The sequence below is a fragment of the Ambystoma mexicanum genome, chromosome 1q, assembly GCF_040938575.1.
Source record: "Ambystoma mexicanum isolate Mex_15411 chromosome 1q, UKY_AmexF1_1, whole genome shotgun sequence".
NCBI classification, from domain to species: Eukaryota; Metazoa; Chordata; class Amphibia; order Caudata; family Ambystomatidae; genus Ambystoma; species Ambystoma mexicanum.
In genome coordinates, this window is record NC_090922.1 from 41304747 (window position 1) to 41323308 (window position 18562).

The following is an 18562-nucleotide window of genomic DNA, read 5'->3' on the forward strand; positions in this document are numbered from 1 at the left end:
GGATGTGAGGAATGAAAGAGAGAGGAGTCAATGATGACTCCCAGGTTTCTGGATTGAGAGGAAGGAAAGGGGGGAGAGCCCATTGAGGGTGGACAGAGCGAAGGGAGAAAAGAGGGAGCACGAGTCCCGATAGGAACAATCTCAAAGTGCATGCAATTGGGAGTTTCCTTCTAGCACACAACTCTAGCACACTCAACTGATTCCCTTTAGCATCAACTCCAGGGTCAGACTAAAAGCACTGGATTTGGGGACAGGCATAGAAGTGTCAGCTGTCGAGAAAGGTGTTAGAGCTGTGCCTCTTTCAGTGCTTGCTGGTTAAACAAATCACACCAATGTTTCAGAAAAACCTCCACAATGTTTACTGCTTATCATCAGGTAAGATCCCTCAGGCCTGCTTTATGTCAAATTACCCTTCTGTTATGTTCGCGTCACTTACCAGAGAAGCAGAGTCTGTCTCATATGGCACATTGTAGCTCTTTGCAATTTCAATGAGGTACCTCTCCACCAGGATTCTTGGGGGAGCCTGTGTACTCAGTTTGTTTATCAGCTGCAAAAAAAGAACCACATGTTAGAGTTTCAGCTAATTGCTCTGCACAGGAGATTCCCAATTATAGCTATGAAGCAGCTTGCGTTTAGTATAGCGCATTATAATGCCGCTCTGGGACTCTATATTATAGAATAGGGTATACTGTATGGAAGCACCCAATTGAAAGTTTACCATCGTCTAGTAAATGAAGAATCCCAGGAAGATTAATCCACCAACAATAAGAAGTAACCTTCCTAATGAACAATCCAAGGTACATCATCGGGAAACTCGGAGGAAAGACAGTCTATCCCCCAAATTTAGTAATCCCTGAAAAGAGTTATTCCGCTTTTTGGAAGCATGAAACCCCTGTCATGATTTATTTATGTTATGATATTTAGCATTTGTATAGCGCTCTATATATCATTGGTATGACTTCAAAGCGCTGGTAGTTTGAACGCCCTTGGGGACCGTAGTCCAGGTCAGTTGAGAGAGTAGGGTGTCGTCGGGTGCTTGGGTGCACCAGTTATGTGTGCAGCTGATGTAATTGCCTGATGGTTGCTGCATCCTAGCATTAGGTGTTGAGGTATTGAAATTGGTTGAATGTGTGCAGTCTGGCGGGTGGACACCAAGACTGGGTTCTGGATGTGTTAGGCCTGTAGGACGCTAATGTGTGCCGCTAGGCCAGTTTGTCATGGGATATAGCTGCGTTTTATTAGAGTGATGAGGTGTTCAAATTGATTGAGAGGTGTAACTGCATTCTGATTGTGTGATGGTGTAGAGTAGAGTGATATGGGAGGTGAGTGGTTGTGTGGAGTTATGATTTGAGGAGATCGATATTTCGCAATTCAGTCATGCGGTTGCTTATTTGTTGCTTATTTGTGAATTAATACGCAAATTCAATGATGACATTGATCAGGGTTTCATTGAGAATTAGTCATTGAGAATTAGTCATAGGGTTGCTTGTGTTCGATCACTTCAGATGGTGGTGGTTGGTATTACAGAAAGAGCCACGTTTTTAGAGCTTTGTGGAACGTCATATAGTCTTGAGTGTGATGAATATGAGGGGGAAGCGAGTTCCATTTACCTTGTAGTAGCAGATTGCAGCAGAAAATGTGCAATGCTATGTTATGTGGGCTTATTTGTAAACAATCGGAATGATTCTACTCGTAACTTGTTGTGCTGTTTGCTGTGCATTGCTCTACGGGATGGACGTCTACATTAGGAAGTATCATCCAAAAACCTCTAAAGATGTAGAACTTCCATTATTTTCTCTTGGTCAGGGATAGCTCGTTTCAGGTTTTCCACTGACGGACCTTATTTTTTGTTTTGGATTGAATGCGATTTACAAATGCGGGGGATTTGGCAGTGCAGATATTTTAATGGTCTGTTCTGAGTTCCTTGATTGAATTCATTTCTTGGTTTACACGGCAACCACTGTCGTTTTTCCAGAAAGAGGGGGTACTGTGGCTTTGACTACTAGACGCTTCTCCAGGCAGAGAGTGGGGGGTAGATCTCTCCTCTGCAGGTGCCTCCCTCTGGAATGGCCTATCTGGCCCTCTCCAACTTGAGCCCGACCACCTTCTGAGCTGCTTCTGGAAGCAGCTCAAAACTTTACTCTTCTCCTCTGCTTTCTCTCTCTCCCTCTCCTGCTGACCTACCTGTCTGCTGTACCGACTGGTTGCTTGCCTACCCTTAGAGTCTCACTGGGTACCAGGCTGTTTCTTGATCGGTCACCCTTGCACTGCCTCCGGGCCTATCATGAACTTAGGGGCTGTAACTGTAACCCTACAGTACCTTGTTCTCCTTGCACTACTCAGAGCCACGCTGCCTTGGCTGCACTGCACTCCCCCACTCCATTTCCCATTGCACTTCTCGTTCTCGCACTTGCACGATCCGAATGACACAAGCCCTAGTGAGATCGTTTGTCTTGTCCTCCCTCTGTCTACCCCTCCCTTGTCTTGTCCAGCCTAGAAACACTTGTGTACAGGCGCGTTATAAATGACTTATCATATCATATTATTCTTGCTAAGGCCTTCCGACTCCTTCTCAGCTTGTACAGTAGGTAGCGCTCCTGTGTGTAGAGTATCAAAGCAGCCAAGTCGCCCTGCTTAGAAGCTTGGAGCTTGCAGACTGTCTTATAGGAATGGCTGGATTTCTTTGATTCATTGTAGGCACTAATACTTACATCCTAGCAGCTTCTAATATGTTTTTATGGTTAATGATTGGTTGAATTAGAAAGTTTGGGATTTTGCTTTCCTTCTATGCGTATGATTTGTAGGCAATTTTTGCATCTGTTGAAGGTAAGCCATTTTAACTATCTCCACTGCCTGCATTATTATCCTGACACAGGAGTTCAGGGGTTTTAGTGTCTCATGGGAGGAGGCGGTGCCTAAAATCTATATTGAGTCTTATGCAAGAAGGAAGGAATGTCAAGAAAAGGCTTCTATGCAACTCCACATTTAACCAAGGTGGTTTTGTGACTGCCTTATTGAATGTGTTCCAATGTATTTGTGGGAATAAATTGAGTGGGGCCAAGCAGTTTTGGCTGGGGTAATTTCTACTCCCTAAGAGGCGCTCTGGGAGGGTGCTACGATGAAGATTTCAAAGGGCACTGAGAGGAGAGGGTTTTTAAAGCCGGGTGGCAATTTAGACTGCCAGTTACATCGAACCTGGATGCTTATGCCTTTTACAAGACTTGTGTTACGCAGTGGAATCGTGGCTTGCCTGGATGTTTGTTCTTTGTGGTATGTGTTTATTGTTCAGGAGTGGAGAGCATCGTGGAGACTCATGGGATTTTTTATAGTGCAATTTTACAAGGACTGTTGGCTCTGTGCACTTTTGTTGTGCTGGCCTGTGTTATTTATGTTGGTGGCTTTTTGTGTTTGTCTTGTTCTGATTTTCTTCAGTTCTGGTAGATAATAGACTACATACCGAATGCGATACCAGATGAGATGAGGTGGGCTCACCTAGTTTGCCCATTTTCTTCCTGGTTTAATCAGAAAGCTATCCTTGTTTTAACCTTTGTACTGGCTTATACATTACTACTGTTCCCTTTTTCTATGGCAAAATGTGCTCACTTATTAACTTGTTTTGCTTTCTTCGTTCCTGCTTTGTGTTTATTCCATTTCTTCGCTACAATGCTGTGTAAATATATCTTGTAACCATACTAATGAGCCTGTTGATAAAGACGGTTTACTGATGGTTCAGTAAATCTGTTTTTTTCCTGGCCACCTCATGCGTTTTCTCGTTTCTCCCTTTCATCTCACGCTTATGGTCCGCACTTTTCACGACCTTTCACACCGAAACAAAGGTTAAGCTGCATTCCTCCATGTCTGTACATGTGCCTCTGATTGTTGTCTCTGCAGAGGAGCGTGTGGCGCGCTCACATACACACACCCAACCCGCCCCCACTAGGCCCAACAGGTCTCGCTTTCCTGACCTTGAATGATGAGAGCCCACTGCTAGAGCCAGGGCTCGCTGCACAACTGATAGCCCCCCTCATAGCTGCATAGTACTGCATCACCTTCCACCTGACTTTAAAATGGCAGATCAGCGGTTTAAACCCTAGCTGCCAGCCATAGCGGATCATCAGCCAGCCCATCTGAGTAGGGAGAAGAGGGATGATTATCACTTGGGGGATTCAAGGAGTGGAAACCCTGAGGAAAACGATCGCTAAACGAGGCAGGGCCATTCCCAAAAAGCAGGTGGAACAAACAAGGGAAGAGAGCCACCAAATCCGAGGATTCTTGAGCAATGGGATAGTCCACAGACCAGTAAAAGTGCTCAGAAGAGGGCAAGAAATGGCACAACTAGGACAGCGTTCTGGGAGGAGGGAACTGAATCCAGAGAGACACAGAAGGAGGGACTTGTATGCTTGCCAAGGGCCGCAAATGAGCCTTTTGTGAATGCCGAAGGAAGCAAGAGCAGTACTCGCCTATTGAGACCTATACCTCAGCCCCCGGGTGGTGACAGAACCAATAACCTGAAAGCCAGAGCCGGTCGAGTCTCAAGCCAAGGAGGCTGCCAACAGGCCGATGGATCATAATAACTTTAACTTGACAACAAGCCTGCCAGGTATACTTGCTCGTGATGTAATGGTGGGTGAGGGGGAGAGGGGAATACATTCTTGCTGGTAAGGTATCTCCGAAGGCAAGGGGGAGCAAGGAGTTCTTGCTGGTAGGCATTTTCAGACATCAAAGTAAGGCGCAGCCAGAGGGTGGCAATATCTGCATCCAGGAGTCTTCACATCCCAGACGATGGTCAAGAAGCATGCAGAGCACTATAGCCCTTGGAATGGGGTCAGTCAGTATACTGGGTGATATGCACCACTACTCCCCCCTCCTGACAATTTGAACATACTTATTGCTTCCTTTGTTGTATTTGGGACCCCTAAACGCTGCTGGCGTCTCCCCCCCCTTCCATACCTTGCTGGAGGATTTAGGCAAGAAAGACAAAGCAAAGGCATTGACTAATAGACTCAATGAGCAGGGGAGTTCAACAGCTTTCAGCAGACTAGGAGACCTGGGCTCTGTTTAGGGGGACCGTCCTGTCCACTATCTGAAATAACTGAGCCAGCTATTCCATCCTGTTTTTTCGTTTTGGAACCTGCTAGGCCTGCCTCCAAACCCATCCTGGTTTCTTTGGCATTGATACATCTTTTAGCCTACAATCTAAATGTTTGCAGTGTTTGGTCAGTCTCGCATCGGCGCAGTCAGTAGATTAGGCTTGGGTGGTGTGCTGCCTTCTGGGTATGCTTTGTGTTCTGTGGTTGTCTTATGTGGGAAGGCGCTAGTTTGGTGTTGATGGTAGGATGCGTGCATTGGGGTTACTGGTGGTGTTTCGGAGGCGAGCTTGAATAGCATGCCCCTGTGTAAACACATTTTACAAAGTAGGTGCACAATCAACTGGATGCACAGGAGATGGATGCCCAAGAGGTTCAGTTTATTAGAATGTGCTGGAATCAGTATCAATGCAACAATAATTGGACCCGTCCTATTTTCTAAACCTGCACCCGATTAGCAAATCACATGACCAGAGCAGTCGGTGAAGTCCCTGGTTTCGCGTGACTCCCTCTGGTCCTGGATGCGAGTGATTGCCATATCAACATGTACACACACACACACAAACACACACTAAAACATTCACCGTTTAGTAGCATGAACAATAAACAAACCAACAGCTGTTCACCTTATTTCAAATTTTGATATGCCTGATCCTAGCTATACCAGTGAAAAGGCTCATACCTGGGAACCAACAGTATTAATCTGGTTTGTTCTGCAGAGGACACCATACTCTTTGCTGTATTTCGCACACAGTTGTTTGGACACCTATGGGACACAAATGAAGCTTCAGATAACAATTGTAAGTGCACAAACCTTACAGGCATGTTAAGACAATCTATGTACCCCTTCCTCCTGTCACCCATCAAGACACCATGTTCTACCCGCCCATCATAAACACATCACTTTGGAAACAGTCAATGTTTTTTAAATAAAACTGTATACTTATTTTAAAACATTATGCATCATTTCATGATTCTCCATTTTGCTGTAGGCAATGTAACTTCAACATTTTTATATGACGCTTGTGTTTGGCTTTATTGCCGTCACTTGTGTGCATTTAGTTCCCTTAAACCATACCATCATTATGATGTATTAATAATACCCAAAGTGCAAACTATGCAGAGGCAAGAGCAGAAGGACAAGCGAGCTAAAATAATACTAATACTTGAGATATTTCTGATATGGCCTTTCACAAAAACATTCCTGCCGAGGCAACTGACAATTTCCATAGCAAAGTCAATGCTTAAACCATTTATCTCCACAAAGGCAGTTAATTCAGTAGTCTTTTATAACGTGCTTAATACCAGATACCAGTCTTTAAGTGTGGGACCCATATTTGGACGTGTGTTGCTCTGCGTTATCTTGTTTCCAAGACAAACACGTTGCCCCTGACCTATCCTCTTGGCCTAAGTTAACCAAAACTTGTCCAACCACACAGTACAACTCGCTGCTCCAAGGACCTTAGAGAAGACTTTAGCAGCCTGAACCTGGCTCTTTTTGGTGTGTTACTTTGATTCAGCAGTGAGAGTGCCACCTCTGTAAATCATTTTCAAGACCAGAAGTTGGGCAGGAGTATGGAGTCACAAATTAGGCCTTTGCACTGGTGCACTATTCTTTGGTTTCTATTCACAGGACAGATTTGGTAGCGCACGCTGATTCATAAAATGAATTCTGCTGTACAGGAACCAATTGTTTTGCTGCAACGTTGCAAGGTACACATGGCTACTCAAAAGCAAAAGCTAAACTAATTTAACAACAACATATTGACAATAATGTTTAGCTTTTATGCTTCAACATTGGATATGGCAACACATCTGTGCTCAACCATGAAAACTAAATTAGTTTACCCTCCTCAAGAGCTACATATTATGAATCATTGTTGAGTACCTGAAGAAAATGAAAACTGCAAAACTAGTAAATAAGGCTGGCAAGCAACTAAAAAGCTTTCAGAAAACAAGTATTAATTGCCACTGGAGCATAGATCAAAATACCTATCAATAATTCTTTTCCCTGTTCGCAACAACAATATTTGCTCAATTTATCACAATGTTAATAATTCGTTAAGCCTTGATAAAGTGCTAAGAGTGAAACATGGGTTCAATGTCCCTCAATCTTTCAAAACTCTGATGTATTTTCATGACTCAGTATCACATGCAATGGAGAAAAGAACATTGAAAGGTACCAAGTACACTTTTCTTGTGTCTCCTATGAAAAAACAGTAAAGATCTCAAAAATCAATTTAACTCTCCTACATAGTATTTTAAAAAAATCTGATACATTATAGCTAGTTCCAAAAAGAAATGGGGTGCAGGACAATAACCCTCCAACTAAAATATAAAGTACAGGATGCACTCACATTCTGGAGAGTGCCTAAGATTTGGCTTTTCACATGAACTTAAGAAAACCAGAGACTCAAACAAATTGCACTGACGCCCCGCAAGTAGTAGAGGGAGCCCCCTTTTGTCTCATGTTAAATGTTGACAGGTGGACATACCCCCTGCTTTCGGTCTTAGTCCCGCCCCCTTCTGATGTGCTTTGATATAAACATAATATTAATTATATAAACAAATGATATAAAAAATGTTTGATATCGATTTTATATCAAATGTATTTTTTTTATAGGAAGTGTTTTTTTAATTTATATTAGTTTTGATATAAATTAATATAAATTGTATATGAAATCTATATAAAGATGGGAGCAGCGCTCGACAATGTTGCTCGGTCCAATGCCAAGAGCGAAGTGCGCTCTGAAGATGGGGACTGTGAATCTAGGGTTTTGCAGAGTGATGCGTTGGTCACATCACAGAGGGGTTCTGCCCTGGGGTAATAGGAAGCGGATATACATTTGTTATGAAATTGATAAGCCCCCCAAAGTTTTTGATAGCAATTTTATTGAACCCCAATAATTTGTATATAAACTTTATAGGAAGCAGAAAATGATATCAACCCATTTGGATATCTTTTCGATATAAAAATGTATACACAAATATAAAAACTATTTTTGATATAAACATTTATATAAAAATCAATATAAAAATATATTTGGATATAAAAATGTATATAAAAATTAATATTAAAACTCAAATTCTTTAACATAGGAATGTATATAAAAATATTTTTTTAATATAAAATGTTCATTTAAATGTTTATTATATAAAAAATGTATATCAATGCTGGATTTGTAATAGAGTGTAAATAATGAAAAGCAGTTGACTTTGTAAGTAAAGTCTGCTTCCAGAGCCCATACAAAAGTCAAAGTATTGTTTCTAAGGGGCCTACAGCATCACGTGTGCGGCATACATGGGTCCCTCTGTGACCCACCGAAGAGCTGTGAATCAACACTGTAAGGGGGTTTTATATCTACGACAAGGCCTGGGGAATCTGTCCCGGATGTGATACATGCCGGAGAGAACCTCACTAAACAGACTGTGGGTGAACGCGGAATCAACACGGAAGACGAAGCACTAAAAACTGACACGGCAGAGACTCTACAGCTGTGAACTCAACCCTTCGCATTTAGAAGGAAAGGAGACGAGACTGAAACCGTATGGAGGCAAGAGATACACAGGCCAAGCCATTATTGGCAATAGGAATACGGGGATCCAAGTGAAAAGAAATGGAAATTCTACTTCCTTTTGAAGGTTTCGGCATAGGGACTCGCCCAAACGGTGTGCAGAGACAACTCTTTCCAAAAATGTGAGACGGCTCCTTCCTTCTCTAATCACCAATACGCTGCTCTAAGAACTCAAGGACACCAGGCAACCAACACACAGGATACAAAACAGTGGAGACCTTCTTCCGGGTAAACTGACCAAAGGGTAACACAACCATGCATTAAGAATAGAATCGCAACTCTGATAAGGACATTCCAAAATAATTGCGTTTAGTGGAAACCTATGGGTTTTAGGTTTTTACTTTTACTGAGATGTGATGCATGCTTTACTAACCCCTTACATAAGCCCCTGAAGAATTTCTGAGTATTTAACACAAGACACTAAGATTCAAAAGAAACATGTCGGGCACAATTTGTGGTTGTTGAGTGAGATTATGAAAGTGAATGAAGAGTAGAGTGAATAGAACTTGAGATTGAGTGAGCTGTGTTTAATGAGGTATGGCCCAGTGTGAACATTAGCACAGCACAAGACACTTTAACGGACAAGTAATTGAATTAACACACTTACTTGTTGAAGGGGGAAAGCTCATGCATATACCGCAGTGAATGTGTGTTTTTTTTATCTTCAATGTAGTAGACTTAATAGACACAATAATAATACACCCAGTGGTGTTCTTAATATTTGTACGTACTTGAAAAATAAAATATGTATATTTTTTTATAAACTTGTTTCGAAGCAATGGTCTTTTTCAACACCAGAAGTGAATAGGGTATTGGAATAGAACTCTGCCATTTAAGGTAGCAATAACAACCACAAGCTTTTTTTTTCAAAGTGTTAAGGGTTGATCCCTTTAGTTTGAGGGTATGCTTGTGAGTTGTATATCCCTCCATCTCTCCTTTTTGCATGAACGAATCCTAGGAATGTGCTGACACACAGAGCGGCATTCTATTCACATCAGCAGAAAGCACAGATCGGCTTTATATTTAGCTTGCCAGAATACAGGGTGTTTGTGCCAGCTGAATTAACAAAACCACCATTGTAAGGAACAAGTTACTTACCTGTAACTGTTGTTCTCCAGCATGGGTCTGGCATGGATTCACATGCTCATGAATATTCCCCGTCGTCAGGCTGGGAATCCTCGGTAAAGAAAAAACCAGTATCAGTTTCGTTTCTGATCTGACTTTCGTAGTAATAACCAATCACTGGTCTCTGCGTCATACTGACCACAGCCAATGACTGCCCTCTACCTAAGCCCCACCTCTGGCAGCCATCTTCAGATTTGGAAGCACGTGAAGTGGCAGTATGACCAAGTGAAGAGCCGCAGAGGGGTAGGCGGGAGGGTTCGCATGTGAATCCATGCCAGACCCATGCTGGAGAACAACAGTTACAGGTAAGTAACTTGTTCCTTCTCCAGCATGGGGTCTGGCATGGATTCACATGCTCATGAATAAAGAATACATAGCAGTACACACATGCACAACCACGGGAGGTGGCAAAGGCTCAATATTAAGCATCACATCAAACTCAACATTAAGCATCTTACCTCCTCACCAGGCTCACCTCAGGCGAACAGGTTGCGCAGCACTGCTTGGCCGACCCTGGACTCCTCCCTGGAATCCCGGTCGACGCAGTAGAATTTCGTGAAGGTGTGCGTCGACCTCCACGTAGCAGCCCTGCATATGTCCAGCAGGGGCACACCAGATAGGAACGCCGTGGTAGCTGCGATCGCTCTGGTGGAATGGGCTCTCGGACGGCCAGGCAGCGGTCGGTTTGCCAACCGGTGACAGTACATGATACAGCCGGAGAGCCATCTGGAAATGGAAGCCTTCGAGAGAGCCTTCCCCTGATTGACAGGTCCAAAGTTCACAAAGAGTTGTGACGTCTTCCGAAAACACTTCGTGCGGTCCACGTAGAACTTCAGCGCTCTAGCCACATCCAGCGAGTGCAAAGTCCTCTCAGCCGGCGACGAAGGCGAAGGGAAGAACACAGGCAACACCCAAGGGTTTGTTGAGATGGAAGTCCGACGGTACCCTGGGCATGAAGGAGGGGTGCGTCCTGAGCACTACCCTCGTGTCGTGAAAAGTCAAGTATGGGGCCTTGCAGGAAAGGGCCTGGATCTCTCCCACTCGTCGTGCGGAGGTGATGGCCACAAGAAACGCTGTTTTCCACGACAGAAATTTCAACGGAGCTGAGTGCAGAGGCTCGAACGGAGGTCCCATGAGCTTGGTCAGCACCACGTTGAGCTCCCACGCCGGGGCTGGAGCCTTCACCGGCGGGAACGATCTGAACAGTCCCTTCATGAACTCTTTCACCAGACGATGAGACCACAAGGACGTCCGCCCCGTGGTTCTGGTGTATCGGGAGATCGCAGCAAGATGAATCTTGATGGACGCGTGTGCCAGTCCAGCTTTGGCCAGCGTCAGCAGGTACGGCAGTACTTGGGGGGCCGTAATCCGTAGAGGGTTAATCTTCTGTGCGTGGCACCAGACAGAGAACCTCTTCCATTTGTGTCCGTAGCATTTAAGAGTCGAGGACGCCCTGGCCTTTGCAAGAACCTCTCTGCAGTCGGCCGGTACGTCGTATCCTCCAAACTCTAGCGCTGCAGGAGCCAGGCCTGCAGGTTCAGCGATTTCGGGTCGTGGTGGAGGATGGCGCCTCCTTCTCTGGAGAGTAGATCCGCGTCCACCGGCAGCTTGATTGGCGGGGACGCCGACAAGTCCAGAAGGTCCGGGAACCATATCTGCCTCGGCCACGCAGGTGCGACGAGGATCATCCTGCACCGTGACCTCTTGAGCTGGTTGACGAGCCGGATTAGCAGTGGCAAAGGAGGGAACGCGTAGAGGAACAGGTCCTCCCAGGGGAACGAGAAAGCATCGCCCATGCTCCTCGCCTGGGGAAACCTGCTGGCGAACCTCCGGCACTTGGAGTTCGTCGCCGTCGCGAACAGGTCGATCTGGGGTGTGCCCCACCGTCGGAAGAGGCGATCCACTAGATCCTGCCGTAGCTCCCACTCGTGGCACGAGCGCAGCTCCCTGCTGAGTGAGTCGGCGATGGTGTTTTTTATCCCTGCCAGATGAAACGGCACCAGAAATATCCTTTGGGCGATGGCCCAATGCCACAGGTCCTGCGCCTCCTTGGACAGTGCTGGGGACCTGGTTCCGCCCTGTTTCCTGATGTAAAACATGGTGGTGGTGTTGTCGGTGAAGATCCTCACCACCTAGATAAATATAACAAACACTTAGTCGAGTTAGTAGAAACTGAGGCGCCACTCACCACCAAACTAACCAGGGGGAACAGCAACAACCAAAAATGGTACACACCTGAGCTTCTTCTACTGAAGAAGGAAAAACGGATCCTGGAAAGAAAATGGATCTCAGATAAATCGGTGGATAGTAAAGCAAGCTGGAAAAGGAAGGATAGGGAATATAAAGAGAAAATCAAGACAGTTAAGGCTAATTTCTTTAATACCGAAATTGAGCATGCTGATAACAACACAAGCAAACTCTTCAACATTTTGAAAAGCATAGAAAAACCTGCATCTCTTACTCCCCCATTCACCCCATCCAAGGAGGACTGCAACATGGTGCTTAGTGCACTCCAAGCCAAAACAGAAAAGGCGAGGCAAAACATTATTAAGGCCAGATCTGCCCCTAACCAGGAGATCCGCCCCACTGAAGGGAATGCACCGGTCAGGGAACAACTCTTTAAATTTGACCCCATCTCAGAAGCAGATATGCTAGAGGTATTGAACAACATGAAACCTACGACCTGTGCAGAAAATGTCCTGCCCCCCAGCATTATTCTTCAACACAAGGATTTATTTGCTCCCATCCTCCGGAGAATAGTGAACGCGTCTTTTCAGGAGGGTATGGTGCCTAAAGATCTGAAGAGAGTTACCATCACTCCTCTCGTCAAAAAAGCGGGACTAGATCCCAAGGATCCCGCAAATCTTCGCCCCATTACCAATTCGAATTTTGTTCTCAAACTGTTGGACAAGGTAGCCACACAACAGCTCCAACACTACGTTGAAGAACAGGAGATTCTGCACCAACAACAATCCGGCTTTAGAGCATCTCACAGCACCGAAACAGCTATGCTAGATTTGCAGAATCAGATGTTGACGATGTTGGACGACAACAAACTGGGGATGCTGATGCTTTTAGACCTCAGTGCAGCATTCGATCTAGTGGATCACAGTCTTCTTATCAAGGCGCTTAGGGAGAGCGTTGGCTGCTCGGAGGGAGCTATTGACTGGCTCTTATCCTTTCTTTCTAACCGCCAAGCGAGAGTTCACTGGGGTAATAGTTTCTCCGACTCTTGCGACATCCTATTCGGAGTGCCCCAGGGTGCTAGCCTATCCCCAATGCTCTTTAACATTTACATGCGCACTCTGTGCACCCTTCTGGTGAATGCCGGAGTGTCATTTACTAACTACGCAGATGACACCCAACTCATATTGGAGTTGGGGGGTAGGAACCACGCCACAGATAGTGAAACGCTCACCAAGGTTTATAAGCTAATTGACGACTGGATGCAGGCAAACTGGATGTGCCTGAACGACTCCAAAACAGAATTGATGTTGTTTGGCTCCAGTCGTCAGTTGGAAAAACTGGGAGCAGAGTACAGCTCTTTTCAAATTAAAAATGCCACTATCCAAGTGGTTCCCAAGGTGAAGACCCTAGGCATGATGGTCGATTCAGTTGTCGACTCTCACGCCCAAACCAACTTCCTCCAAAAAAATTCAGCTTATTATCTTAGGCTCATGAAAGCAATCAAACCATTGCTTAATGAAGCAAACAGGGCAACGATAGCCAGAGCCATCATTCTCTCACGGCTCGACTATGGGAATGCCCTGCTGTTGGGGGCCGCTTCCAAGGATCTATCCAGTTGTCAGGTGATCCAGAACAACGCGGTCAGAATAGTAAAAAACCTGAAAAGGAAAGACCATGTTACTGAAGAGAGGCTAGCGCTGCATTGGCTCAGGGTAGAGGAGCGCATTAAGTTCAAAGCCCTCTGCTTGGTTCACAAATGCCTGTATGGCTCAGCGCCTCCCTATTTGAAAACACACTTAAGGCCCTACAACCCCACCAGAAACCTTCGCTCGGGTGGAAAATGCCTTCTGCTCGTGCCCAAGTTTAAGCTAAAAACAGGGCTGGGCAGATCCTTTCTTGTGCTGGCTCCCAAACTGTGGAACAGCGTCCCTGAATCACTTAGGTCCGAAGTCAGTCACCCAGTTTTTAGGAAGAGGCTGAAAACACACCTCTTTAGATAAGAACCCGTGGGCGCAGGTCCTTAGTTAGAGATCGCGTCGCTCATTAGCTAGCTGTACCGTTTGTCCGTCCCATACGTGTTGTCTGTCTTCGGTCTCGCAGTATCAGTGTTCTATGTACAAGCGCCCTGATGCCTGCGGGCTATCGGCGCTATATAAAAACTAAATACATACATACATACCTTGCCCTTGAGGGACGGAAGGAAGGACCTGAGGGCCCAAAACACTGCACGGAGCTCCAGGACGTTGATATGTAGGGATTTCTCCGTCGGGAGCCAAAGGCCTCTTGCGTGCAGATTTTCGGTGTGCGCTCCCCACCCTTCCATGGAGGCATCCGTGGTCACTGTCTCCTGGTGGGCTGGGGTCTGGAAGTCCAAGCCCGCCGTCAGATGCGCGCGGGTGCCCCACCACCGGATCGCTCATCGGAAACTCTCGTCGAGTGTGATCCTTTCCTCGAAGCTGCCCGTCGTTTGGATCCAGCACGCGTCCAGGAACTCCTGCAACGGGCGCATCCGGAGCCTGCACATGGGAATGAGGTAGATGCAGGAAGACATCATTCTGAGGAGGGACTTGATGGACCTCACCTTGGCCGCGTCGGCCACCAACATCTGCTGCACCTTGCCCAGGATGGTCCTGGTCCTCTCCTCTGACGGGGAGGCCAGAAGGGACACTGTGTTGAGCCTCGCTCCCAGAAACAGAGCGTCCTGCGCGGGTACCAGGTGGGATTTGGCGTAGTTCACGGAGAATCCCAGGTCCGTGAGAAGTTGGACGGTCCTTGCCGTGTGAACCACGGCGAGCTCCCTCGTCTTGGCTCGGATGAGCCAGTCGTCCAGGTAGGGGTAGACGTGGACCCCCTCGCGGCGCAGCTGCGCCGCCACCGGTGCGAGGCACTTGGTGAATACCCTGGGTGCCGACCGTAGTCCGAAGGGGAGGGCTTTGAACTGGTAATGACGCCCTTGGACCACAAACCTGAGGAATTTTCGGTGCCCCTTTAGGATGGGAATATGGAAGTAGGCATCCTCCAAATCCAACGACGACAGGAAGTCTCCTTCCTCCAGCTGACCCAGGAAGTGCTGGAGGGTGACCATCCGGAACTTCTGCGCCTTGATGAACTTGTTCAGACGTCGCAGGTCCAGGATGGGGCGCCATCCCCCCGTCTTCTTCTTCACGAGGAAGTATCTCGAGTAGACGCCGGAGCCCCGAAGCCTCTTTGGGACGAGTTCGATGGCGCCCTTCCTGAGCATCGCTTTTACCTCCAGGAGAAGTTGAGGGACGTGAAGTTCTTTCCTGGCCACGGGGGGGACGCGCGGGCACCTTCTCTGGAACTCGAGCGCGTGGCCCCGGGCCAAGGCGTCCAGCACCCAACGGTCGGTGGAGATGGACTCCCACACGCTGACGAAGCTCGCCAGCCGGCCTCCCACCGGGGTGCTTCGGTGGGGGCCCGACCCCACGGCCGGTTCAATCCTGCTTCGACGAGGCTTTGCCGCCTTGACCTCCTTGGCGACGACGGCGGGGTCCGCCAGACTTGCCTCGTCCTCTGTAGGCCTCCTGAGACGACGAGCGGGCCGCTTGACGGTAGGTGGAGAAACCGCCGCCGGAACCTTTGGAGGCGCCCTTGCCTCCGCTGCTCCGAAAGGGCGTCCGCCGTTGTTGCAGAACTCCCAGGGCCCGGGCCGTCTCAGTGTCCGCTTTAATGGCCTGAAGGGAATCGTCCACTGTTTTCCCAAACAGGTTGTTCCCATCGAAGGGCATGTCCAGGACTCTGGTCTGAACGTCTTGACGGAAGTCCGTAGCCTTGAGCCATCCACGCCGCCTAAGGCAAACGCCGTTGCCCAACTGGCGGAACCCAGTGTCGGCGATGTCCGTCTTAACGGTAATGGCGTGGTCCGAAGCCACCTCACCTTCCTGCAGGATCTCCAGGGCCTCTGTCCTCTTGTCGTCCGGCAGGAAGTCCAGCAGGGGAGCCAGTTTGTACCAGAGCTCCCTGTCGTAGCGGGCCACGATAGCCAAGGCGTTGGCCGCTTTAATCGTCGTCGATGACTCTGCGTCCCATAGCGTCCAATTTCTTTCCCTCACCGTCCGGTGTGGAAGTCGATGTGGAGGCCGCACCCCCCCCGCTTTCTTCCTGGCCGCGCGGAGACGACGGAGTCCGGGGTAGGCTGCGCCCGGAGGCACAGGGGGGCCGTGTCCGGGACCCGGTACTTCTTCTCGTACCGGTCTCTTCTAGCTGGCGTCGTGGAAGGGTTCTTGAGGAGGGTGAGGCCCTCATCCCAAATGTCGTCCAATAGAGGCACTGAGAGGACCGTCTTCCTCTTGGCCTCGCGCCGCTGATAAAGGAAACCTTCCTTCTTCTTCTCCTCAGGGCAGAGTTGAAAAAGCTCGGATGCCCTGGTGATCATGGAGTGGAACGATCCAATCTCGTCGGGCGGAGAAGCCCTGGTGGGAGGCGACGACGGTACATCCTCGTCGTATACCTCGTCGTCCGTACCCGTCGCTGCCGTGTCAGTCCCCGTATCATCCCCTCGGGTGGACGGGGAGGAGGGCTGGGCGGGGCGCGACGGCTGAAAAGGAGGTGGAGGGTGGATCCTTCTTTTCTTAGTAGGGGGAACACCAGAAGGTCCCGGTTCTGGGTCCCCCGACGGGAGAGGTTCCTCCGTCGGCAACGGTAGTCTCGTCCTTATCTCTGAGCATAAGGACTGTATAGCCAACAAAATGGCCGCCGAGTTGTCTTGCGGTGCTGGCAGAGGGGAATCCGACGGGCGATCAGGGGCCCCGTCGGTACCCTCGACGATGTCGTCGGCACCTGCGTCGGGATCCATCCCGACGGGCCGGTCTTCTTCCACGCCGAGGCCGTGGCTTAAGACCTCGACCAGTTCCTCCTCGGAGGTTGAAGCCGAATCTACGACGACGCCCTGCCCCCCCTTTCTCTTCCCCTCGGGGGATTTCACGGGGGTCCTATCGATGGGCACAAAAGAGGACTCCCTCCGAGGTGGCAGGGAGACTCTGAGCCCCGAGGTCGCCACCACTGGTGTAGCCTGCACAGGCTGAGCCAGGGCCGCCGCGACAGTTTCGATAGAGGGCTTGGCCGGATGGATTAAGGCCTTCACCACCTTAGGTGCGCTCACCGCCTTATCCTTGAGGGGGGGGACACCGCCTCGCTCCCCCTCCACCTTCTAGCTCGACCGGGGCCTCTCCAGGAGCTTCGCCGGGTGCTCGGCCTTCCTCTTACCCGACCCAGAGCGTTGGCTCGTGCTTGATGGTGCCGGGGAGGGTGCGCCCTGCCTGGCGCCCGTAGAGCCCGACCGTTCGGCGCTCCCGGTGCCAGCGGACTCGCGGTGCTTGGCCTTATGTTGGACCCCCGTCGCCGGGGCGTCCTCAAAGGTCTTAGAAGACCGCTCTGATTTCTTCTTCTTCTTCTCGCCGGACGGGCTCTTCCCTTCTAGCCAGTTGGCGAGACGTTGATGGCGGTCCTTCATGGTCCGCTCCGACATGTTGCCGCAAAACGCACAGTCCTTCGCCACGTGCGTCTTGTCCTCATGTAGGCAGTAGAGACAAAAATAGTGTTCGTCCTCCTTGAAGACGTTCTGCAGCTGGCATCCAGGGCAGACCCTGAACAGCTTTCCGGGCGTCGAGCTTCCCTTCTCCTGGGCCATGACCGGGCCTGAGAAACTTCTGGAGTCCTCCAAAAGCGTAGCTCGACGAAATCTTCACCCTTGAGGGGCGCAGACGAATCCGACACGGGTCCCCGTTGATCGGATAGAGAGTCGGTGGAGCTTGAGGCTCTTTTGACCGAAAAAACAAAGTTTTTGAGAAAAAACGTGAAAAAATAGCACTAACGCTCGAGAGCAATAGCACGAGGATCCCAACACATGAACGTGCGGTAAAAATCTGAAGATGGCTGCCAGAGGTGGGGCTTAGGTAGAGGGCAGTCATTGGCTGTGGTCAGTATGACGCAGAGACCAGTGATTGGTTATTACTACGAAAGTCAGATCAGAAACAAAACTGATACTGGTTTTTTCTTTACCGAGGATTCCCAGCCTGACGACGGGGAATATTCATGAGCATGTGAATCCATGCCAGACCCCATGCTGGAGAAATACATGTTTACCAACTAAAACTAATGGTAGTTAGCATGGCTATTTTATACTTATGACTGAAGGCCGGCACAGGATGCAGCTACATGCTAAACTTAATTTTAGATGTTGTTATAAGGATACAGGCAGTTAACTATTCACAATCTAGGGTGGCACTCGTTAATTCTTCCATCTATGCAGGAAATAGAATGCTGTGCTTCTGTTGATAAGAAAAATGGCACTTGCCTCAAGAATCATCTGCAGGGTTCAGGTTATTTTTAGATGTTGCTATAACACATAGGAAGCAGTATGCATGAAATGGAATTATGTGGTTTGTTGATAAGAAACCCATTTCTGCAAACTAAACAAATATATAAATCTGTGCATGGTTGATAATTATAATAATAATTATAATTGGTTATTCATAACATGCTTAATAACCAGAGATTTCTAACGCTGACCTGGGGATCGAACCTGTGTTTCCCCGTGTCATCTTGCTTTCAAGGCGAGGCGTTGCC

General features: G+C 48.2%; 1 protein-coding gene across 5 annotated transcripts in view; it reads right to left on the reverse strand.

Moving 5' to 3' along the window:
• LOC138523933 (IST1 homolog) overlaps positions 1–18562 on the reverse strand; it is a 433705-nt gene that overhangs the window by 144609 nt on the left and 270534 nt on the right. For all 5 annotated transcript variants that reach the window (XM_069635476.1, XM_069635475.1, XM_069635472.1 and 2 more), the window contains 2 exons: positions 5770–5853; positions 437–547 (listed from right to left, as the gene is read on the reverse strand). In XM_069635476.1, the coding sequence (XP_069491577.1) occupies positions 437–547; positions 5770–5853 (195 nt within the window). The remainder of the gene's footprint in view (positions 1–436; positions 548–5769; positions 5854–18562) is intronic.